Here is a 25663-nt window from a genome sequence, read left to right on the forward strand (position 1 = left end):
TCACATCCACATGTACTGCTGACCTTGGAACGTAAAAGCAACTTTATATTGGCAAGCTCGGCCTAAGTGTGAAAATAGATAAGTCACCTGGGCCGGATGGGATTTATCCTAGGATTCTCTGGGAAGCTAGGGAGGAGATTGCTGAGCCTTTGGCCTTGATCTTTAAGTAATCTTTGTCTACAGGAATAGTGCCAGAAGACTGGAGGATAGCAAATGTTGTCCCCTTGTTCAAGAAGGGGAGTAGAGATTACCCCGGTAACTATAGACCAGTGAGCCTTACTTCTGTTGTGGGAAAAATCTTGGAAAGGTTTATAAGAGATGGGATGTATAATCATCTGGAGAGGGATAATTTGATTAGAGATAGTCAACACGGTTTTGTGAAGGGTTGGTCATGCCTCACAAACCTTATAGAGTTCTTTGAGAAGGTGACCAAACAGGTGGATGAGAGTAAAGCAGTTGATGTGGTGTTTCTGGATTTCAATGAAGCATTTGATAAGGTTCCCCATGGTAGGCTACTGCAGAAAATACAGAGGCATGGGATTCAGGGTGATTTAGCAGTTTGGATCAGAAATTGGCTAGCTGGAAGAAGACAAAGGGTGGTGGTTGATGGGAAATGTTCAGACTGGAGTCCAGTTACTAGTGGTGTACCACAAGGATCTGTTTTGGGGCCACTGCTGTTTGTCATTTTTATAAATGACCTGGAGGAGGGTGTAGAAGGATGGGTGAGTAAATGTGCAGATGACACTAAAGTTGGTGGAGTTGTGGACAGTGCGGAAGGATGTTACAAGTTACAGAGGGACATAGATAAGCTGCAGAGCTGGGCTGAGAGGTGGCAAATGGAGTTTAATGCAGAAAAGTGTGAGGTGATTCATTTTGGAAGGAATAACAGGAAGACTGAGTCCTGGGCTAAGGTAAGGCAGTGTGGATGAGCAGAGAGATCTCGGTGCCCATGTACATAGATCCCTGAAAGTTGCCACCCAGGTTGAGAGGGTGTTAAGAAGCCATACGGTGTGTTAGCTTTTATTGGTAGAGGGATTGAGTTTAGGAGCCATGAGGTCATGTTGCAGCTATACAACACTCTGGTGCGGCCGCATTTGGAGTATTGCGTGCAATTCTGGTCGCCGCATTATAGGAAGGATGTGGAAGCATTGGAAAGGGTGCAGAGGAGATTTACCAGAATGTTGCCTGGTATGGAGGGAAGATCTTATGAGGAAAGGCTGAGGGACTTGAGGCTGTTTTCGTTAGAGAGATGAAGGTTAAGAGGTGACTTAATTGAGGCATACAAGATGATCAGAGGATTGGATAGGGTGGACAGTGAGAGCCTTTTTCCTCGGATGGTGATGTCTAGCATGAGGGGACATACCTTTAAATTGAGGGGAGATAGATATAAGACAGATGTCAGAGGTAGGTTCTTTACTCAGAGAGTAGCAAGGGTGTGGAATGCCCTGCCTGCAACAGTAGTGGACTCGCCAACACTAAGGACATGCAAATGGTCATTGGATAGACATATGGACAATAAGGGAATAGTGTAGATGGGCTTTAGAGTGGTTTCACAGGTCGGCGCAACATCGAGGGCTGAAGGGCCTGTACTGTGCTGTAATGTTCTATGTTCTATGTTCTAAGGGAATGGACCAGAAACCATTGCTAATATCGAGCACGGTGAAATATTTTGCTTGCATCCCCTGTTTAAGCATGGTCGCGGGACTCATGGCAATGGTGGAAGCTGTTAAAGGGGTCACTTTATTCAATTCACGATAATCAATTATGAGTTGCCATGAGCCATCTGGTTTCTTAACTGGCCAAATCGGAGCATTGTTGATGGACGACACGGGTCGCATTACACCTTATTTTAATAAACTGTAGATCACCTTTGCAATTTCGTTCTCAGCCTGCTGGGGAAAGCCGTATTGTTTCTGTGGTTTGGGGTCCAGACCTGTAATCATCACCTCTCCTGGTATCTGCCCTCATTCGTGCTTATGCATAGCAAAGACCTCTTTGTGTTTTGGTTAGCACCTCCCTGGTGGTTGAGTCAGTGCTAATCGCTAAAGGATTAAACCACTATTCTCCCACTGAACAGATCCTATTAACATAATCACCCATTGATAGTGTAACAGGACCTCTTGTTATCGTAGACATCTGCCATACACACCTATTTACAGGGTCGAATGAGAGGCTATTGGAGTTCATGAAATCCATTCCTAAAATGTGCTCTGCAGTGGGGGGTAGTTCGACCAAAACCAACAGGATGATTAGTGGCTATAGTTCCAACATGGACAGGTATAGGGGCTGTAATGTATCCTCCCTGCATGTGCCCAGTTAATCCGCTAAGTGTGATGGTGTCCGTGATCGGGCATGGGGTTTCGAGGTGCAGGGTGGATGAAGTTAACGTGGTCCGAGAGCCCCCGTGTCCCAGAGAAAATCAACAGAATGACCTCAGACTTTAACAGAAAATCAACAGAATGACCCCTGTGACTACTGGCCTCCCGACACTGTCACATTGTGTATCACAGGCCCACCGTTAATCGAGGGAGTTATATGCAAGATCATCCACGCGTGCGTTTACAGGATGCATGGGCCGAGCGTTGCCTTCTAGCTGGCGCGGTTGGCGGTCGTGATCAGGCCTACTGTTTCTTGGCAGGGGATTGGAGTGTCTCTGTGGTATTGGTTATAAGGTGTCGGATTTTGTCTACATTCGCGGGTGAAGTGACCCGATTGCCCACATGACCCTCGGGGTGTGTAAGGTGGAGCTGGTGCTCTGGTGTATTGCTCTCTGGGCTATTGTTCCCTTGGATATTGTTCCCTTGGATATTGTTCCTGTGGCGCACAAAGACTCCGTGAGACAAATAGAGTGAAGTCGATGAGGCTTTATTGAGCGTGTCTGTTCCCCAGCAGCCCGATAGTAAACTGGCCTGCGGGGGAAGGCACCGGCTTCTTATACTTCGCCTTCAGGGCGGAGTATGAGGTCAACGGCCAACCAGGACCCGGGATCTGTCAGCCAATGACATTAGGGCTTCCAGTCCCACATGACCCCCAATACATACTACCACATTCACCCCTTGTCAAAAATGAACCCGGCGGGGTGATGCTTTGTATGGTGGTAAGGGTTTACAGTACTGGTCCTGGGAGGATAGAACAGTTACATGGTAGTACCGTATTGGACAGTATCATCCTGTTACAACTATTTACAGAGGATATAGGAAAAACAAAATGTTCATTGGACAGTCCATCTTTGTTTTACATCGACGCCACGAGTCGGTCGGGCGGTCTGGTCGTCCGTGTCGATCGCCTCGGCCCCGGCGGTGGTGGTGGTGCTTGTACCAGCGTTGTCGCCTCCGGGAGCCGCACGGTTTCAGCTGTCGGTGCAAAGGGGAGGGGGACTGATCCTCCTGGGAAGGGGGCGGTCACGGGGTGCGGCGGTGGCAGGAAGGGGGGCGGTTGGGTTGATGGTGCCGGGGGGGTGTGCGTGGTGACGGCGGGCGCCAGATCCCGCAGGGAGACCGTGTCCTGTCGGCCGTCGGGGTACTCCACGTAGGCGTACTGGGGGTTTGCGTGGAGGAGGTGAACCCTTTCGACCAACGGGTCCGCCTTATGTGCCCGCACGTGCTTTCGGAGCAGGATGGGTCCTGGGGCCGCCAGCCAGGTCGGCAGCGACGTTCCAGAGGAGGACCTCCTAGGGAAGACAAGGAGACGCTCGTGAGGCGTTTGATTAGTGCTCGTACATAATAACGACCGGATGGAATGGAGAGCGTCCGGGAGGACCTCCTGCCACCGTGAAACTGGGAGATCCCTGGACCGTAGGGCCAGTAGGACGGCCTTCCAGACCGTGCCGTTCTCCCTTTCTACTTGCCCGTTCCCCCGGGGGTTGTAGCTGGTCGTCCTGCTTGAAGCTATACCCTTGCTGAGCAGGAACTGGCGCAGCTCGTCACTCATGAAAGAGGACCCCCTGTCGCTGTGGACGTATGCGGGGTAACCGAACAGTGTGAATATGCTGTTCAGGGCTTTAATGACTGTGGCCGCGGTCATGTCGGAGCAGGGAATGGCAAAAGGGAAGTGGGAGTATTCGTCCACTACATTAAGGAAATACGCGTTGCGGTCGGTGGAGGGGAGGGGCCCTTTGAAATCGAGACTGAGGCGTTCAAAGGGACGGGAAGCCTTAATCAGGTGCGCTCCATCTGGCCTGAAAAAATGCGGTTTGCATTCTGCGCAGATGTGGCAGTCTCTTGTGACTGTACGGACCTCCTCTAAGGAGTATGGGAGATTGCGGGACTTGATGAAGTGGTAAAACCGAGTGACCCCCGGGTGGCAGAGGTCCTCGTGGAGGGCTTGGAGGCGGTCAATTTGTGCGTTGGCATATGTCCCGCGGGATAGGGCATCAGACGGCTCGTTCAGCTTTCCGGGCCGGTACAAGATCTCATAGTTGAAGGTGGAGTGTTCGATCCTCCACCGCCAGATCTTGTCGTTCTTGATCTTGCCCCGCTGTGCATTATCGAACATGAAGGCTACCGACCGTTGGTCAGTGAGGAGAGTGAATCTCCTGCCGGCCAGGTAATGCCTCCAATGTCGCACAGCTTCCACTATGGCTTGGGCTTCCTTTTCCACTGAGGAGTGGTGGATTTCTGAGGCATGGAGGGTTCGGGAGAAAAAGGCCACGGGTCTGCCCGCTTGGTTAAGGGTAGCCGCGAGAGCTACGTCAGAGGCGTCGCACTCGACCTGGAAGGGGAGGGACTCGTCGATGGCGCGCATCGTGGCCTTTGCGATGTCCGCTTTGATGCGGCTGAAAGCCTGGCAAGCCTCTGTCGACAGCGGGAAAGTCGTGGTCTGTATTAGGGGGCGGGCCTTGTCTGCGTACTGGGGGACCCACTGGGCGTAGTATGAAAAGAACCCCAGGCAGCGTTTCAGGGCTTTTGGGCAGTGCGGGAGGGGAAATTCCATGAGTGCGCGCATACGTTCGGGGTCGGGGCCTATTATCCCATTGCGCACTATGTAGCCCAGAATGGCTAGCCGATCGGTGCTAAAAACGCACTTGTCCTCGTTGTACGTGAGGTTCAAGGCTTTGGCAGTCTGGAGGAATTTTTGGAGGTTGGCGTCGTGGTCCTGCTGATCGTGGCCGCAGATGGTTACATTGTCGAGGTACGGGAACGTGGCCCGTAACCCATGTTGATCAACCATTCGGTCCATTTCCCGTTGGAAGACCGAGACGCCGTTTGTGACGCCAAAAGGGACCCTTAGGAAGTGGTATAATCGCCCGTCTGCCTCGAAGGCTGTGTACTTGCGGTCACTTGGGCGGATGGGGAGCTGATGGTAGGCGGACTTGAGGTCCACGGTGGAGAAGACTTTATACTGGGCAATCCGATTGACCATGTCGGATATGCGGGGGAGACGGTACGTGTCTAGTTGTGTGTACCTGTTGATGGTCTGGCTATAGTCAATGACCATCCTTTGTTTCTCCCCTGTCTTCACTACTACCACCTGCGCTCTCCAGGGACTATTGCTGGCCTGGATTATGCCCTCCTTTAGTAGCCGCTGGACTTCGGAGCGAATGAAGGTCCGGTCCTGGGCGCTGTACCGTCTGCTCCTAGTGGCGACGGGTTTGCAATCCGGGGTGAGGTTCGCAAACAAGGACGGGGGTTGCACCTTGAGGGTGGCGAGGCCGCAGATAGTGAGTGGGGGTATGGGGCCGCCGAATTTAAACGTAAGGCTCTGTAGGTTACATTGAAAATCTAAGCCCAGCAAGGTGGGGGCACAGAGTTGGGGAAGGACGTTAAGTTTGTAGTTTTTGAATTCCCTCCCCTGTACCGTTAGGGTAACTATGCAGAATCCCTGGATCTGTACGGAGTGGAATCCTGCAGCTAGGCAAATCTTTTGTGCGCTGGGGAAGGTAGTTAAGGAACAGCGTCTTACCGTGTCGGGATGTATAAAACTTTCCGTGCTCCCGGAGTCGACTAGGCATGGCGTCTCGTGGCCGTTGATTAGGACCGTTGTCGTCGTCGTCTGGAGAGTCCGGGGCCGAGCCTGATCGAGTGTAACCGAAGCGAGCCGTGGTTGTAGTAGTGGGGTGGGGTCCGTTGTTGCCGTCCAAGATGGCGTCGGGGATGGACAAAATGGCCACCCCCATACCTCGCCCGTAGCTGAGGGGTCACAAGATGGCGTCGGGGGTGGACAAAATGGCCGCCCCCATGCGTCGTACAGGTCGGGGGCGGTCCAAGATGGCGGGGCCCCTCCTCCCCTCGTGGTGGTCGGGACCCAAAATGGCGGCGTCTGCGGGTCGCACATTGAGTGCTGGGGGGTCTGGGGGGCGCCAGGACAGCGCGGAGTTCCTGCATTGCGAGCGCCCGGGCTGCGGGCGCTAGGACCGCGCAGAGTTCCTTGGCTGCGAGCGCCAGGGCCGCGGGCGCTAGGACCGCGCGGAGCTCCCTCGCCGGGGACAGCGGTGGTCGGGGCCAAGGCCGGCGGGTCAGTACTGCGAGCGCTGGGACCGTGAGGAGGTCCCTCGCCGGGGACGGAGATCGGGGTCCAGGTAAGTTGTATTGCCGGCGGGTCAGGCGTGGGGCGCGGGACGGGGGTGAGGGCCCAGGTCGGCGGCGCTGGCGGGTCAGGCGTGGGGCGTGGGACGGGGGCGAGGGCCCAGGTCGGCGGCGCTGGCGGGTCAGGCGTGGGGCGCGGGACGGGGGCGAGGGCCCAGGTCGGCGGCGCTGGCGGGTCAGGCGTGGGGCGCGGGACGGGGGTGAGGGCCCAGGTCGGCGGCGCTGGCGGGTCAGGCGTGGGGCGGGGGACGGGGGTGAGGGCCCAGGTCGGCGGCTCCGGCGGGTCAGTCGTGGGGCCGCGAGCGCTGGCACCGCGCGCAGCTCCCTCGCCGGGGACAGCGGTGGTCGGGGTCAAGATAGGTGGCGCCGGCGGGTGGGGCGCGGGACGGGGGTGAGGGTGGCGTTCGGGATGCGAAAAACCCCCTCCTCTCCGTGGAGAGTGTTGGCCGGCACCCAAATCGGGAGCGCCGGCGGCGGGTCGTACATGGGCTGCTGGGAGGGGGGTTGGGGAGCGTAGGCGCCGTGCAGGGCTCCCAGTTCTCCCGGGGCCGCGGTGGTCGGGACCCAAAATGGCGGCGCCTGGGGGTCGCACATGGCGTGCTGGGGGGGGTTGGGAGGCATAGACTGCCTGTAGGGCTCCCTGTTCTCCCGGGACGGCGGCGACCACGCGGGACCGGCACACCCCCGCATAGTGGCCCTTTTCCCCGCAGCTTTTGCAGATGGCTGCGCGGGCCGGACAGCGTTGTCGGGGGTGCTTCGCCTGGCCGCAGAAATAACAGCGGGCGACCCCGGTGCGACTCGGCGTTTGGACTGCGCAAGCCTGTGGGGTGTCCGGGGGGGGGGGGGTAGGGGGTTTGCCGCGGCGGGTACGTACGGGGCCCAATGGCCTGCCGCGCGGTTGGGGCCGTAGGCGCGGGTATTACGTGCGGCTACGTCCAGCGAGGCTGCCAGGGCCCGTGCCTCTGAGAGTCCTAGTGACTCTTTTTCTAGAAGTCTTTGGCGGATTTGGGAGGATTGTATACCTGCAACAAAAGCAACGCGCATTAACATGTCCGTGTGTTCGTTTGCGTTCACCGACGGGCAGCTGCAGGCTCGTCCCAAAATCAGCAGTGCGGCGTAGAACTCGTCCATCGATTCTCCGGGAGCTTGCCGTCTCGTCGCGAGCTGGTAGCGAGCGTAGATTTGGTTAACTGGGCGAACGTAGAGACTTCTCAGTGCTGTGAAAGCCGTCTGGAAATCGCGGGTGTCTTCAATGAGGGTGAAAATCTCCGTGCTCACCCTCGAGTGCAGGACCTGCAGTTTTTGTTCATCTGAGACTCGGCCTGTGGTCGATGTGATGTAGGCCTCAAAGCAAGTCTGCCAGTGTTTGAAGGCTGCTGCCGCATTCACTGCGTGGGGGCTGATCCTCAGGCATTCTGGAATGATCCTGAGCTCCATAGTCCTTTTTAGGCACGCTTAATAAATTGTGGCGCACAAAGACTCCGTGAGACAAATAGAGTGAAGTCGATGAGGCTTTATTAAGCGTGTCTGTTCCCCAGCAGCCCGATAGTAAACTGGCCTGCGGGGGAAGGCACCGGCTTCTTATACTTCGCCTTCAGGGCAGAGTATGAGGTCAACGGCCAACCAGGACCCGGGATCTGTCAGCCAATGACATTAGGGCTTCCAGTCCCACATGACCCCCAATACATACTACCATAGTTCCCTTGGATATTGTTCCCTTGGATAGTGTTCCCTGGGATATTGGACCTCTCCTCTACCCTCATTTATCCATGCGGGCCCCTGATTAGCCTTAACTGGGTGCATGGCACCTTCCAGGCCGTTCTGTTGTATTTGTTCCTGCAGCGCCTGTTCCCAGGCTCCAGGTAGGTGTTTGAGTACCCGTGCTTCATTATGTGCCTGCTCTGCTGGGGCAAAGTTTGTGCAAGCCTTTCTACCTGCTTCTGTGGCATGTGAAACTAAAGTATGGGCCCATTTGGTAGTGTCTTCATCATCTAAGTTAGCACAATTTAAATCTCCAAATACTGCTTTAAAATGTATAAAGAGGCGACCGGCAAAGGCAATCGCATGTTCCCCTTTCCTCTGTCTACATTTGTTCAAGCCCTCTACTGGATCCCCTTTATTGTAACCGATAGTAGCTAGTATGGCGTCCTTCATTTCGTCTAGGGTCCCCACTCCTACATTTTGGGGCGCAGGTAGAGCTGATCGTACGGACTGGCCAAGGCTCATAACTATTAGTTTCACCTCGTCCCTTTCATCTACACCATACATAATTCAAAGAAGCAATGCGGGTCTGCAATGGGCTCAAATGTTGTCATTTTGTTACACGCGTCCCTTAACTGTGTCACCGTGAGTGGGGTGGTGTAGGTAATTGCAGGACCTGGAGTATTCTCTATTCTTCTTTCCGTAGTGACCGGATTCATGAGGGCCGGGGCAGTTTCACTACTCACTGGGTTGGTGTGACCTGTGCAACCGGGCCTGCTGGTGCGGCTGTGCATTTATTACTGGGGTTGGTGGCTGTTGCTTTCGACTTTCAGTTCTAATTACTTACATCTGAGTGTTTCCTGTAACTCCTCCCAATCAGCCATCTCTTCTTCCTCTGTCCCTACTGTCCCAAAGGTACACATAAATCACTCTTCAACTGAAAGCAATTAATGGAATCTCTATTTCTCGCTGACATTTGGTGTGGTCAGCAGTAGTTTGCCTTTGCACCTGAGTGGACTGGTGCAGCGCTCTTAAAGCTCCCTGTAGATTGGCACATTTATTCTCTAAGTGGGTGACCTTCTGTTTGGCCTCCTCTCTTACCAAGACAGCACGTTGTGTGTCCTGGCAGACCTTGTCATACTGGGTTTGGAAGCTGCTAAGATGGATTATACTGGACTGGTGGGCACGTTTAATATCCGCGATTTCCCTGTCTTTGCGGTTAACTTCTCCAAGTGTCAGAATCATAGAATTTACAATGCATGTTCATCATCCTTTTTCTTACTCTCCTCCTCCTTCTCCATCAACTGAACGGCGAGCGTCTTTAAGATCTCCTCGGTTCCTCTTAACTGAGCCAAGCAGCACACTACGACCACTGGCTTTTTAAACTTTGTCACATTCTTCTTGTAAGTCTTGCATATATCAGCCCACCAAGTTTGTCCTATCGTCCTTGGACCTGACTCGGTGTTCACACAAAAAATTTGCCCATAGGGGGCATCCTTTCCCCTTTAAGTATTTCCTCAGTATGGGATACTCCTCCAACATGTTGACCATCTCTACCTCAGTTTGCTGTGGATTCATCTTCTTCTCGAACAATGGCGCTGCCATGTCCTTACTATTTATTTTGGAACAAGGGGATAGGGAGTCGATCAAACAACGGGTATGGCTTGTGGCTATGTTCCGGTTCAAAATCCCTCTGGACTTGCGAGAAGTCTGCAGAGTTTACCCTATCCTTCCCTGTTAGTTTTGCATGCGGTTTGTGCACACTTCTGAAATTCGGTTATTTGGCCAATACGGAACTGGCACTTGTGGTTCGTTTTTCCCTTTTACCAATCTAATCAAAGTTGTGGGATCTTTTGGAGAAACAAAGTCACTTCTAGTCGAGTCCCACCAGAGTCGCCAATTAATGTTGACCTTTATCTTTATTACTATTAACCACAATATGTGAGTGCGTTCCGTGTATTGGACAAATGACCACACAACTAGTATTTTCATAGAATCATAGAATTTACAGTGCAGAAGAAGGCCATTCGGCCCATCGAGTCTGCACCGGTTCTTGGAAAGAGCACCCTACCCAAGCCCACACCTCCACCCTATCCTCATAACCCAGTTACCCCACCCAACACTAAGGGCAATTTTGGACACTAAGGACAATTTAGCATGGCCAATCCACCTAACCTGCACACTTTTGGACTGTGGGAGGAAACCGGAGAACCCGGAGGAAACCCACGCACACACGGGGAGAACGTGCAGACTCTGCACAGACAGTGACCCAAGCTGGGTATCGAACCTGGGACCGCTGAGCTGTGAAGCAATTGTGCTAACCACTATGCTACCGCGCTGCCATGTTAGTATACTTATAGTTTATTATCAAACATAGGATTGGTTCTATACTTAATAACTTACACGCTACTACGCATTAGTCTATATCTAGCAGTTTAAATGGCCTTTACTTAACTTCCAGGTGACCGGCTCTGTGCAGGTTGGATAAGGCCTTTATCTGATCCCCACATGTGGCAGCTGGAGGTCGTCTGGTTCGTCTGAGTGTCGTCTTTCAGGTGGAGATCGTGGGTCCTTGTACTTGGCTGGTTGAATTGCTGCAGTTGGTACACAGAAGCCGGTCCCAAAAGAGACAGAATGCTTGGTGCGCAGTTCTTCTTGTCCTCCGATCTTTTGCGCTCTTTTGGGCGGCCCCTTGTAGGGATCCAATGGATCGATAGGATTTCAATCACCATACTCGATTCTGGCCAATTAGGGGCGGGTACCTCGATAGCTGGGCGGGTCCCAGTTGTTTTTGTCCAAGGCACATATGCACTCTCAAATAAGATGAATAGGTATCCCTGAATCTGTTATGAATGTTAAGTTTCAATCTGAAGCTCATTGTCCTGGGAAGACCTGTGAGTGGCATCTAACAGATGTGAGTTTCTGAATAGGTCTGGTTGTTGTTTGCAACTACTCACAAGCTGAGTCTTGCCTGTGTCCCAACCTGACCACAATTCCCATCATCCTTTGCAGGCAGCCATTTTAGATGGCCACAGTGTCATCATATCACCAGACGTGAGTGAGCTGCAGCCATGTTCGGGGATCGTTCATGCATCAGCTTCCCAGAAGGGGAGGTCGGAAACAAGTTCTACTGCAGGGGACCCAGGTGGGGACCTCTATGGGATGGTATATGGGAGAAATGTATGATGATGCACACCTAGGCACTGTTACGATGGTGGAGTCAAATCCCAAGAATTATACCCTGGAATGTTGGACTTTAAAAAGACCTAAGTTTCATATTTTTGAAAAGAACACAGACCCTTAAGCTTGCTGAGAATAACTAAGGACCAATGGAACCTCTGCGTGAGCTTCCAGACAATGCCATTCTAAACAAATCCAAAGACTGATTGCCACCCTTGATAAAGACAAAGGAACATAATGGCTCTCTCATCCAAAGACCCTGGGTACAATTGCCAAGACTGACGAGTGGACTCCAGTTTGAATACACAAATACAGGGGTTAAAAACTAGCCGAGAACTGCCCAGTGTCTGACTGTCAGTCTGTGTGTGTGTGTGTCTGTGTGTGTGTGTGTCTGTGTGTTTCTGTGTGTGTGTGGTGTGAGAAATGCAGCTGGACTCAGTCTGCAGCCGCCATGCCGAGTTCCCCCAAATAAATACCACACGCGCCCCACGCCATCAAATTGAGGGGTCTGACCTCCATCATTCTGTCTCTGCAGACCCACTTCGTTCACGAAGGAACAGTTTATTATGGATTCCACACAGACCCACGTCCTTCGGTAAGAAACAGTTTCTTATGAATTTCACATGTGGTGTGAGGAAAGCAGCTGGAATTTTGCCACACTGAAGGTGATGCAGTAACTGAGGCCGGGCCCTTGCAGAATAGCCAGCTTTTACAGGAACAGCAAAAACTCTCCTGACTGTGAATGTCCATCAGGCGGCAAAAGGCTTGCAGCTGAAAGAAGAACTGAAATCTCTCAACAAAGAATCAAGGACTGTTAACAACCTCTGTTGGCCGCAATACTTCATCACCGACTCCTCACAACTCAAGGACTGTTCGACATAACTTTTATTTCTATTTACTTACTATTAGAACTCAATTCTTATTTCTAATCTGAGCAAATGTAGATACATATGTTTTACCATTGCTCCTTCCCTTTTTAGCAGTTAATAAACTTACTCTATCCTCACTCTAGAAAGCCTGGTGAACACATGTGACAAGTGAGAGATTGAATGACCCTGTGTGGTTCAAGTGTACAAATAAAGCATCAAACCAATCATGGGGCTGAGTGTCGGCATGCCAACATGAGGCCAGAGACTGCCGGCAGAGCAGAAGGTCCAGGGAGGGCACCTGTCCACCTTTGGGATGTCGGGCAGGATATACTGGAGGTGACCGGACAAGCAGCATCCTCCATTTCGAAAATCGCTGAATTCCAAAGCACCATGACTATCAGTGTTATGGAATTTCTTGCTCTGCAGGTCCTGAACTAAACAATACATGAATAAATGTCAATCAGAGAAAGTGTTTCATTCTGGTGACGTTGATTTTCTGCATCTGATGACTTTAACTTTTGGTTTCAATTCCCTGCTTCAAATAAAATTGCATCAAAACTTCAATGGTATTGTAGCCACCTAAAATGGCTGATTCCCTATTAATTTGGCCAAAACCCGATTTAAAATGGCTAACCGAAAAGGCTGATGGGAAAAGCAGCCAACAGGACACAAATGGACAGCTGCAGACAGAATAGCGTATTCGGCTCTGGGGAAGTCGTCCCAGTTCGATACTCAGGACTATTAGCAGCACATCAACCCAGACATCTGCAGTATAATCGGCTATCCCCGGGAACAATTGCAACATATTAGCAATTGAATGCCGGGCCAGACCTGTCGGCGCCTGCAGTGGCCGAAACAAAGACAGGTGAACGACCACCCCCCGATCGAGGAATCGCCCCGTTATTGGAAGTATCGAACCCAGTGATTGGGAACAAGTCCAATCACTTGGGACTCAGGGTCAAGGGCCGCCCCGAGAGGCGGGAAGCCCCTGGGCCCTCTCAAGTGAGGGGCCAAGTTCAGATCTCTCTCTCCCTTCTTCTCCTGCTCGAGACCTTCGCAAGAACATCGACCAGAAACTGCAAGTTTGACTCCAGCGATCGCTACCCGATAAAGACTCCTAGCCACCGTATCAGCCTTTTTGAATCCCGCGGGCCAGATCCGATTCGATAAGCCTTTCGTTTCCCTGACATGGTGGGCCCTTCCTAAAGTTAAATATTGGCCAGTAGTGGTAGGTTTCTATATAGATAGTAGGATTATTGTGTAAGCATTAATTGTTGTATAAAATAAATGACCGTTGATTTTAATCTTACTAAGCGGTGTGCTGACTTATTAATCATAACTCGAGCTTGAACCACGTGGCGGTATCAGAAAGATACCTGGCGACTCCTGAGCAAAGGTGACATAATCAGAGGTAATAAAACTAAGGCTAAAAAGAGCAACAGTATGAACCTTTCCCTCTCTTCTGTTCCCAGTCCTTATGTTTATACAAATGCTGGTTCATTCAATGGTGGGCAATAAAATGCCATTGGTGGATGTGTAAATGTGTGTGTGTTGGAACAATTGAACACATCACATTCTGTTCTTGCAGCTGATTGGAGAAGAGAAGTCAAAGTGAGCGAGCAGCCTGTCTATTCACTCAGATCATCATGAGGTAAGAGAGATTTCCATGATTCAATAGTGTGTACAGTGCAGACAGCAGTAGCTCAGTGGTATCACTGCTGCCTCTGAATCACGGTGTTTTGGGTTCATGTCACTCCACAGACTTGAACACAAACTCCAGGCCTATTCTCAATTCAGTTTCAAGCGGGTGCTAGATTGTCTGAGATGAGGCATACAATGGAGACAATGTCCATCTTTTCGTTTGGATTTAAGACATCCAGTGGTACTGCATTAAAGAGTTTTACAACAAGGAAAGAGGTCCTTTGGTCCATCATGTCTGTGCCTGCTTTCAAACACCTATCCATTCTAATCCCATTTTCCAGCACTTTGTCCATAGCCTTGTATGCTATGGCATTTCTCGAAAACATATGGTGGACAATGGATCCATATTTATCTCAGAATCACTCATACAGGTGATCTAATCATTATCACATTGTTATTTTGGGACCTTGCTCTGTAGAAACTAGCTGCCACATTTCCTACATCACAATGTGGGCAGCGCGGTAGCACAAGTGGTTAGCACTGTGGCTTCACAACGTCAGGGTCCCAGGTTCGATCCCCTGCTGGGTCACTGTCTCTGCGGAGTCTGCACATTCTCCCCGTGTCTGCGTGGATTTTCTCCTGGTGCTCCGGTGTCCTCCCACAATCCAAAGATGTGCAGGTTAGGTGGATAGGCCATGATAAATTGCCCTTAGTGACCAAAAAGGTTAGGAGGGGTTATTGGGTTGCAGGGATAGAGTGGAAGTGAGGGCTTAAGTGGGTCGGTGCAGACTCGATGGGCTGAATGCCTCCTTCTGCACTGTATGTTCTGTGACTTAGTACATAGAACATATTGTACAGTGCAGAAGGACTTCAATAGTGACTTCAATTTAAAAACGATTCATTGACAGGAAAGTGCATTGGGATATCCTGAGGATTGTAAAAGGCTCTATAAAAATGCAATTCTTTCACTGACAATGAATCCTTTATATGATGCTCACAAAAACATCAGGGTTAGAAATTGTTCTGAAATGGAAGCCAGCTCACAGTCGTCACTGGGTGAAATTTTGTTTTGGATTTAACTCTGCTGGAACTCCTAAAATGAAATCAAGGGAAAATGAGGAAGCCGAGAATCACATCCTCAATCCTCAAAGCACTACTGTATAGAAGCCCCCCCCACCCACCCACCCCATTACATTCCTCCACCCGCACCCCAGGACCCCAAACAGTTAATTTTTAAAGTTGGTGCCGTGAGGGGGGTTGTGGTTCACTGGGAAATAGACCAAATTCCCTTCCTCCCAATTGGTGTATCACCAACCAACCCGGGTGGGGGAGGGTAGCAGCTGGTTAAACAGCAGAATGCCCTTTGGACAGGAATTGTCTCACACTGGGAACCTTTCCCTCTCTTCTGTTCCCAGTCCTTATGTTTATACAAATGCTGGTTCATTCAATGGTGGGCAATAAAATGCCATTGTTAATGTTTAGGGTTCTTCTGTTCCTGTTAATAGTGACTCTGCCTCTTCCTCCTATTGCTCTGTGATGCCACATCTCCCTGATCGGCAGTGCTGATGCCCAGAAATGTACAGGGTCCCTTCAAAGTGGGGTCAGAATGTGAAGTGAAGTGCCACATCTCCCACCTCAGAGATCAAACTCAACCTGAGGGAAGATCTTTGTTTGAACAAAGATATCAGTGAAGAAATATCTGGGGATATCTTCTCATCTCCAACTGTCCTAACCCAATATTCCTGACACTGTTCAATTGATCAGTTCGTTGATCAGGCCAGCATGGTAGCATAGTGGTTAGCACGGTTGCTTCACAGCACCAGGGTCACAGGTTCGATTCCGGCTTGGGTCACTGTCTGTGCGGAGTCTGCACATGTCTGCGTGGGTTTCCTCCGGGTGCTCCGGTTTCCTCCTACAGCCCAAAGATGTGCAGGATAGGATAAATTGCCCTGAGTGTCCAAAAAAAAGGTTATGTGGGGTTGCTGAGTTACAGGGATAGGGTGGAGATGTGGGGTGCTATTTCCAACGGCCAGTGCAGGCTCGGTGGGCTGAACGGCCTCCTTCTGCACTGTAAATTCTAAGTCCTTATGATGCTCTATCTTCCCAGAGTTGAAATGACACTCTATTACCCAATTGGATGATTCTTAATTATTAATCAAACAGCCCATTCCCTACATTTACAACACTTTTATTGATAGAAAGATGTTCAATTCCTGCAGACTGTAAGACAATTCTGGGAAATTATCATTGCTAATTTGAAGGCATTTGCTTTTAGTTTCCTCCACTATGAAGACCAATACAAAGCGATTGTTTGACCATTTCCGGTATTTCCTTAATCCCCATTTTAATTGCATTAACACTACAATGAAGTTACTGTGAAAATCCCCTAGGCGCCAGACTCTGGCGCCTGTTCGGGTACACTGAGGGAGAATTCAGAAAGTCCAATTCACCTAACAGCACATCTTTTGGGACTTGTGGGAGGAAACCGGAGCACCCGGAGGAAATCCATGCCGACACGGTGTAGCCATGTAAAATGGCTGCGTTCCGATTAACCTGGCCAAAACCCAGTTTAAAAAGGCTAACCCGAAAGACTGCTGGGAAAAGCAGCCAAGAAGACACAAGCAGGCAGCTGCAGTCAGGTTTGCATATTCAGCTCTGGGAACGTAGCCCAGATCGCTACTCAGGGCTATCAAAGCCCATCAACCCAGGTATCCGCAGTTGCATTCAGGACTGTTTGCAGCTAATCTACTCAGACATCCACAGTTAAATCGGCTATCCCCGGGAACAATTGCAACATATTAGCAATTGAATACCGGGCCAGACCTGTCGGCGCCTGCAGTGGCTGAAACAAAGACAGGTGAGCGACCTCTCCCCGATCGAGGAATCGCCTCACCATTGGACACATCGACCCCAGAGATTGGGGACAGAATCCAATCACTTGGGACTCAGGGTCAAGGGCCGCCCCGGGAGGCGGGAAGCCCCTGGGCCCTATAAAAGTGAAGGTCCAAGTTCAGATCTCTCTCTCTCTCCTCTTCGCCTGCTCGAGACCTTCGCAAGACCAGCCACCGGCAAGTGTAAGTTTGAATCCAACGATCGCTATCCGGTAGAGACACCTAGCCACCGACCTGTAGCAGCCTTTTGAATCCCGCGGGCCAGATTTGATTGGATAAGCCATTTGTTTCCCTGACCTGGTGAGCTCTTCCTAAGTTAAGTATTGGCCAGTAGTGATAGGTTTATTATATAGAAAGTAGTATTAGGGTATTAATATTGCTTGTTGTATATAATAAATGACCGTTGTTTTAATCCTTACTAAGCGGTGTGCTGTGTTATTAATCATAACCTGAACTTGAATCACGTGGCGGTATCATAAAGATACCTGGCGACTCATGAGCAAAGGTGACGTAAACAGAGCAAATAGACTAAGGTTAAAAAGAGCAACAACGGAGAGAACGTGTAAACTCCACACTGACAGTGAATCAAGCCGCGAATTGAACCTGGGACCCTGGCGCTGTGAAGCAACAGTGCTAACCATTGTGCTACCATGCCGCCCGTGAGATGCAAGCGATAAAGGAACGTCTGTAATTATGGGTGATTTTAATCTGCCTATAGATTTGGCAAATCAAAAGATCACAATACTGTGGAGGAGGAATTCCTTGAGTGTGTACTGGATGGTTTTCTGGACCAATACATTGAGGAACCTATTGGAGGACAGGGCATTCTAGACTGATGTGGAGATGCCAGCGCTGGACTGGGGTGGGCACAATAAGAAGTCTCAAAACACCAGGTTAAAGTCCAACAGGTTTATTTGAAGTCACAAGCTTTTGGAGCGCTGCTCCTTCATCAGGTGAATTGAAGCAGATTCACAATCACAGCATATAAAGGAGAGACACAATTGCAAGATAATTACAGATTGGAATGTGAAGAATGGTTGGAATGTGAGTCTTTACAGGGAAAGAAATCTTTATAGGAACAGACAGTTTGAGTGGAGTGAGTGTGTTATAACCTGCCTACTTACCATTGGCTGGGGACTAATGACTATCCCACAATCCTGTGGGAGTATGAGCTTCCCCAATGAGGGGGGCGGAGAAACCACTAGTAAACTCCTACTATAAATAAGCTGGCCAGTTCAGGAACCAGGAGGAAGGAGTATGTAGCAAGGGAAGTTACTGCTACTGTTATGTATATATGTTATAGTAAATAAATGTTCTTACTTTGTATCCTTAAAACTCGTGCTGGATTCTTCGTGGCCCTTACAAAAGAGTGATAATCACTAATAATTCTAGACTGGGTACTGTGTAATCCTAGATTGGTTATTGCATCATGAGAAAGGAATAATTGGCAATCTAGTTGTGTGATGAACAACCCTGACATGATAACATTTTTCATCATCGTGATTGATTCTGAGACTAGGGTCCTGAATCTTAATAAAGAAAACTATGATGATATGAGGCTGGAGTTGGCTAAGATTTATTGGTAATCATTCCTTAATGGAATGATGGTGGATTGGCATTAGCAAAGATTCAAGGGGGGCCTGGGTGAACTGAAACAATTCCTGTCTGGTGCAAAGGTAAAACAGAAAGATGGCCAAACCATGGCTTACCAGGGAAATTAGAGATTGGATTAGATCCAAGGAAGAAGCATGCAAATTGGCCAAGAAAAACAACAGGCGGAGAATCGGGAGCAGTTTCAGCAATGGAGGACCAAGAGATTGATTGAAAAAGGGGGAATAGAATACGAGAATAAGCTTGCGGGGAACATAAAAACTGATTGCAAACTTTTCTATAGGTGTATGATTGGATTTGTTTATTGTCACGTGTACCAAGGTACAGTGAAAAGTATATTTCTGCGAGTAGCTCAGCGGATCATTAACTATGAAGAGAAAAAGACAAATTTAGGTCCCTTACAGTCAGAAAGAGGGGATTTTATAATGAGCAACAAAGAAATGGCTGACTAATATTTTTTTTAAATTCAGAGTACCCAATTAATTTTTTCCAATTAAGAGGCAATTTAGCGTGGCCAGTCCACCTACCCTGCACATATTTTGGGTTGTGGGGGCGAAACCCAAGCAAACACTGGGAGAATGTGCAAACTCCACAGGGAGTGACCAAGAGCCGTGATCGAACCTGGCACCTTGGCGCCGTGAGGCAGCAGTGCTAGCCACTGTGCGGCCGTGCTGCCCTGCTGACTATTAAATACATACTATGGTTCTGTCTTCACAAAGGAGAACACAAATAATGTACAAGAAATTTTGGGGAACACAAGGTGGGATTTTCTGCTTGCCAATTGTGAAACGCGATTGGGCGGACAATTAGCCTCCGACGCCAAAATCGGGGTAGGCGCCAGTTTGACGCCAAATCGGGATGCTCCAGCACCCTGGAAATGGTGTAAATGGGTTAGTCACCGGGCGGCGTTAAAGCACAGTAGGCATATCATTAGCGGGCCTGACACCATATTCTCCAAGGCCTCAGAGATTCACCGCCTCCAATAGTCCGAGTTCCCCTTGTTCACTTGCGGTTTCAAACATCGTGAACCTGCGCCGTGGCTGCTGAGCGAGAGAGAGGGGAGGTAGGAAATGGAGTGGAGTGACTGCGGGCTGCTGGCCCAGATACTCGGCATGCTGGCTGGGTTGGGGCACCCTGCCAGGGCCGAGGGAGGGGCAAGTGGTCGATCAGCCGGGATGCACCCCCACAGGACTAATGTGGTGCCCAGGCACCGACCGTCATTACGGTGGCCATCTTGCTGCACACCCACTGACCACCCACCTCGGTCCCTAGTTCTACACAGTGACACCGGCTGTATGGATCCGCCCATCCCCGCACCCCACCCCCCGCCACAAAGCTCCCACCCCCGGCCCCAGACACCCCACCCAACCGGCCGCCACCCACCGGGGTCCACCCAGAGCCAAACCCACAGCTGCCCTCAGTAAGGGCAGTGCCAGCCAACAGTACCCCTGGCAGCAGGGACAGGTGCTAGGACCAGGATACCGACGGGGCAGGAGGGTGGGGGAGGGACATGCGTGGACAGAGCCTACACTGCCATCCGGGGCCACCATGTCGACCATCAAACCTGGTTGGGCACGGGAGTATGCACCATGCTATCATGTTGGTCGTTCACCCCATGCAGACAATGGCGTTTGGCGTTCAACCAGCAATGGCAAATCCCATTAGCAAGTCGCTGGAACGGAGAATCTCGCTGCCAGCGACAGCTCGCCACCGAGAAGCACACGACTGGGGAGGCAGAGAATTCACTAAATAGTCTCCCAAACGGAGAATCCTGCCCTCTGTGTTTTCAAGAAGCAGTTCGATACAGCACTTGGAAGAAAGGGGATCAAAGGATAAAGGTGGAGAAGGAAGGATCAGGCTAACAATAATAATCTTTATTGTCACAAGTAGGCTTACATTAACACTGCAATGAAGTTACTGTGAAAAGCCCCTAGCCTTCACATTCTGGCACCTGTTCAGGCACACTGAGGAAGAATTCAGAATGCCAAATTACCTAATAGCATGTCTTTGGGGACTTGTGGGAGGAAACCAGAGCACCCAGAGGAAACCCACGCAGACACAGCGAGAACTTGCAGACTCCGCACAGTCAGTGACCCAAGCCGGGAGAGAACCTGGGACCCTGACACTGTGAAGACATAGTACTAACCACGATGCTACCATGCTGCCCACAATTGAGTTGCTTTTGAGTTGGATGATCACTGTGATCATAATTAATGGCAGAGCAGGCTCGAAGGGCTGAATGGCCTCCTCCTGCGCCTAGTTTCTATGTTTCTAAGGGGAGTGCTGAATACTTCAGTTTAAGTTGCTGATGTGCCTCAGGACCCAGAGAATGTCCCGACGCACACACCTGCACGGTAATCAGATGGAAAATTGAAACCTCCGATGGCCGGTTATCCCCTGCCTAGGGTCTGCTCTGGTTGATTCTCGATGACAGTGGGATCAGATGGCTAGAACCACACAGATTTTCAGCTGTTTGCCCCACCCTGGTTTTCACACACATTCTCTTAGAGCTTTTCCCAGGAGATGTAGAACATGCTCAGGAGCACAGCTCCAAGTGGATCAGCGGGAGTGTCAAAGCCTCAAATACCCAGGGCAACCCCAACAATGCTCACCCCCTACCCACCAAAAAATACTCACCCTACCACCCAAAAAATATTCACCCTCATCCCCAAACAATATTCACCCTACCCCAAAATATTTACCATAACCCCAAAATATTCACCCGACAACCCAAAACATATTCACCCTCATCCCCCCAAATACATCTTCACCCTACCACCCAAAAATATTCACCCTAATCCCCCAATAATATTTACCATCCCCCAAAATACTCACCCTACCCCCAAAAAAATATTCACCCTACCCCCCAAAAAAATATTCACCCTAACCCCCCAGAAATATTCACACTTATCTCCCAGAAATATTCATCCAAATCCCCAAAAATATTCACTCTCCCCTCCAAATAATATTCACCATCCCCACAAAATATTTACCCTACCACCCAAAAGTTATTCACACTAACCCCCAAAAATATTCACCCTAACCCCCCAACAATACCTCCCACCTCCAAACTGGTTTAGCACAGTGGGTTAAACAGCTGGCTTGTAATGCAGAACAAGGCCAGCAGCGCGGGTTCAATTTCCGTACCAGCCTCCCCGAACAGGCGCTGGAATGTGGCGACTAGGGGCTTTTCACAGTAACTTTATTGAAGACTACTTGTGACAATAAGCGATTATTATTATTAAAATGTATTCACCCTTCCGTCCTTTCCTGGTCTGGCCTACATGTGTGCAGCAATGAGGTTGACCTTAAATGTCCCAGCCAGCAACACCCACATCCCATGAGAACCCCCCAACTCCCTGCCAATGCTCACCACCCCACCCCAACTCCCTTTCAACTCTCACCCCCCCCATTCCCTGACAATGGTCAGCCTCACCCCAAGAATACTCACCCCCCCCCTCACTACCTGAGAATGCTCATTAGCCCCCGCGCTCACTCCCTGATAATGCTCACCCCCATCCCTGATAATACGTACCCCCATCCTTGACACTACTTACCACCCCAATCACTCAGATTGGATTGGATTGGATTTGTTTATTGTCACGTGTACCGAGGTACAGTGAAAAGTATTTTTCTGCGAGCAGCTCAACAGATCATTAAGTACATGAGAAGAAAAGGGAATAAAAGAAAATACATAATAGGGCAACACAACATATACAATGTAACTACATAAGCACTGGCATCGGATGAAGCATACAGGGTGTAGTGTTAATGAAATCAGTCCACAAGAGGGTCATTTAGGAGTCTGGTGACAGTGGGGAAGAAGCTGTTTTTGAGTCTGTTCGTGCGTGTTCTCAGACTTCTGTATCTCTTGCCGGATGGAAGAAGTTGGCAGAGTGAGTAAGCCGGGTGGGAGGGGTCTTTGATTATACTGCCCGCTTTCCCCAGGCAACGGGAGGTGTAGATGGAGTCAATGGATGGGAGGCAGGTTTGTGTGATGGACTGAGCGGTGTTCACGACTCTCTGAAGTTTCTTGCGGTCCTGGGCCGAGCAGTTGCCATAACCAGGCTGTGATGCAGCCTGATAGGATGCTTTCTATGGTGCATCTGTATGCTGTATGCACAATGCTCATCTCCCCTCATTCCCTCACAATAATCATCCCCCTCCCTTCAATTCTTTTTTTTCTTTTTTTTTATAAATTAAGAGTACCCAATATTTTTTTCCAATTAAGGGGCAATTTAGCGTGGCCAATCCAACTATCCTGCACATCTTTGGGTTGTGGGGTGAAACCCATGCAAACATGGGGAGAATGTGCAAACTCCATGTGGACGGTGACTGTCATGTGAGAGTACCTTTAAGAAATGGGCGTTGAAAATGGGTGTGTACAAAAATATCTGTAATTTGTTTTTTTTTAAATAATTTTTGTTCAAAATTTTTCACAGATTATCACACCAGAAAAATAGAACCCACCCCCTTTACACACATAATAAAACAACAAAAACAAAAGTGCATAAATAAACAAATAAACGTTAAACTGTAGACCATAGTGCATCCCCTACCAGACACAAACTTACCCCCCCCCCATCGCCACCCCCCACCCCTCGCCGCCACCCCCCCCCCCTCCCCCCGGTTGCTGCAGACCATCTCCTAACGCTCCGCCAGGAAGTCTAGGAACGGCTGCCACCGCCTGAAGAACCCTTGCACAGATCCCCTTAAGGCAAATGTCACATTCTCCAATTTAATAAACCCTGCCATGTCGTTAATCCAGGATTCCACGCTTGGGGGCCTCGCATCCTTCCACTGAAGCAGAATCCTTCGCCGGGCTACCGGGGACGCAAAGGCCAGAATACCGGCCTCTTTCGCCTCCTGCACACCCGGCTCGTCCGACACCCCAAATATTGCGAGCCCCCAGCTAGGCCTAACCCTGGAATTCACTACCCTTGACACTGCCCTCGCTACGCCGCTCCAGAACCCCTCCAACGCTGGACATGCCCAGAACATGTGGGTGTGGTTTGCTGGGCTCCCGGAACACCTCGCACATCTGTCCTCACTGCCAAAAAACCGGCTTAGCCTTGCCCTGGTCACGTGCGCCCTGTGCAGCACCTTAAATTGTATCAGTCTGAGCCTCACCACCTGCATGCCCTCATCGATCTCCTCCCCCAGCTCCTCCACCCACTTACCATTTAACTCCTCCGCTGAGGCCTCCTCCTCCTCCTGCATCACCTGGTAATTGCCGAGATCCTACCCTCTCCAACCCACACCCCCGAAAGCACCCTGTCCTGGACCCTGCGCGCCGATAGCAGCGGAAACTCCACCACCTGTCGCCTAACGAACGCCCTTACCTGCATATATCTGAAAGCATTTCCAGGGGGAGCCTGAATTTCTCCTCCAGCTCCCTAAGGCTTGCACACTTCCCGTCTATGAACAGGTCCCCCATCCCCCATCCTTCTAATACCTGCCCTATGCCAACTCAGGAACCCCCCATCCATTTTCCCCGGGACAAACCGATGGTACTCCCGTATCGGGGACCACACCGAAGCCCCCACCTCCCCCCTGTAGCGTCTCCATTGCCGCCAGACTTTGAGGGTCACCGCTACCACTGGGCTCGTGGTGTACCTCGTCGGAGGAAGCGGCAGCCCAGGCTCGTGCCCACACAGGACGCCAACTCCAGCCTCTTCCACGCCGCCCCCTCCCCCTCCATTACCCACTTACATATCATCGCCACGTTGGCAGCCCAATAGTACCCACATACGTTTGGCAAAGCTAACCCCCTCCTCTCCCTGCTCTGCTCCAAGAACACCCTTCTCACCCTCGGGGTCTTCTTCGCCCATACGAACCCCATAATATTCCTGTTAACCCGCTTAAAGAAGGCCTTAGGGATCAGGATGGGGAGGCACTGAAACAAAAACAAAAACCTCGGGAGCACCGTCATTTTAACCGACAGCACCCTACCCGCCAGGGAGAGCGGCAGCATATCCCACCTTTTGAACTCCTGCATTTGCTCCACCAGCCTCGTCAAGTTGAGCTTATGCAGGGCCCCCCAGCTCATAGCCACCTGAACCCCCAGGTATCGAAAACTTCTTTCTGCCCTTTTTAACGGAAGCTCACCAATCCCCCTTTCCTGGTCTCGCGGGTGCACTACGAACAGCTCGCTCTTCCCCATGTTGAACTTATACCCGGAGAAATCCCCAAACTCCCTAAGGATCTGCATCACCTCCGGCATTCCCCCCACCGGGTCCGCCACATACAATAGCAGATCGTCCACATAAACGATACCCGGTGTTCCTCCCCCCACCCCCACCACACCAACCCTCTCAGGGGCTCAACAGCCAGTGCAAAGAGCAGGGGGGATAGAGGACACCCCTGCCTCGTCCCTCGGTATAGCCGGAAGTATTCTGACCTCCTCTTGTTCGTGGCCACACTCGCCAGCGGGGCCTCGTACAGCAACCTCACCCAGCTGACGAACCCCTCCCCGAACCCAAACCTCCTCAACACCACCCACAGGTACCCCCACTCCACCCTATCAAAGGCCTTCTCCGCGTCCATAGCCGCGACTATCTCTGCCTCCCCTCCACCGCCGGCATCATAATTACATTCAGGAGCCTACGTACATTGGTATTCAACTGTCTCCCTTTCACAAAACCCGTCTGATCCTTGTGTATGACCCCCGGAACACAGTCCTCAATCCTAATGGCGAATACCATTGCTAGCAGTTTCGCATCCACATTAAGGAGTGAAATCGGCCTATACGACCCGCACTGAACAGGGTCCTTGTCCCGCTTCAGAATTAGAGAAATCAGAACCCTGGACATCGTCGGGGGCAGGGCCCCCCCTCCCTTGCCTCGTTGAAAGTCCTTACCAGCAGCGGGCCCAACAGATCCACGTACTTCCTATAGAATTCCACCGGGAACCCATCTGGCCCCGGTGCCTTCCCCGCCTGCACACTCCCCAGTCCCTTGACCAGTTCCTCCAACCCAACCGGCACCTCCAGCCCTGCCACCTGCCCCTCCTCTACCCTTGGGAACCTCAGCCGGTCCAGAAAGCGACCCATCCCCCCCCTCCTCCGATAGGGGCTCAGACCGATACAGTCCCTTGTAAAGTCTCTGAAAACCCCATTAATACCCACCACACTTCGCACCGTGCTCCCCCCTCCATCCCTAACTCCCCCGATCTCCCTCGCTGCCGCCCGCTTCCGAAATCGGTGTGCCAGTATCCAGCAAGCCTTCTCTCCGTACTCGTACACCGC

At 50.9% G+C, this 25663-nt stretch overlaps 1 protein-coding gene across 4 annotated transcripts in view; it reads left to right on the plus strand.

Annotated features, from left to right (window-relative positions):
* LOC140393040 (interferon-induced protein with tetratricopeptide repeats 5-like) overlaps positions 1-25663 on the plus strand; it is a 70811-nt gene that overhangs the window by 29837 nt on the left and 15311 nt on the right. For 2 of the 4 annotated variants that reach the window (XM_072478984.1, XM_072478985.1), the window contains exon 2: positions 13863-13925. The exons of 1 other annotated variant lie outside the window; for it this stretch is intronic. In XM_072478984.1, coding sequence (XP_072335085.1) covers positions 13921-13925 — 5 coding nt within the window. In that variant the 5' untranslated portion in view covers positions 13863-13920. Of the gene's footprint in view, positions 1-11237; positions 11371-13862; positions 13926-25663 lie in introns of all 4 variants that reach the window. One more of the 4 variants, XM_072478986.1, reaches the window with a different exon arrangement.

The sequence above is a fragment of the Scyliorhinus torazame genome, chromosome 16 (genome assembly GCF_047496885.1).
Source record: "Scyliorhinus torazame isolate Kashiwa2021f chromosome 16, sScyTor2.1, whole genome shotgun sequence".
NCBI lineage: Eukaryota > Metazoa > Chordata > Chondrichthyes > Carcharhiniformes > Scyliorhinidae > Scyliorhinus > Scyliorhinus torazame.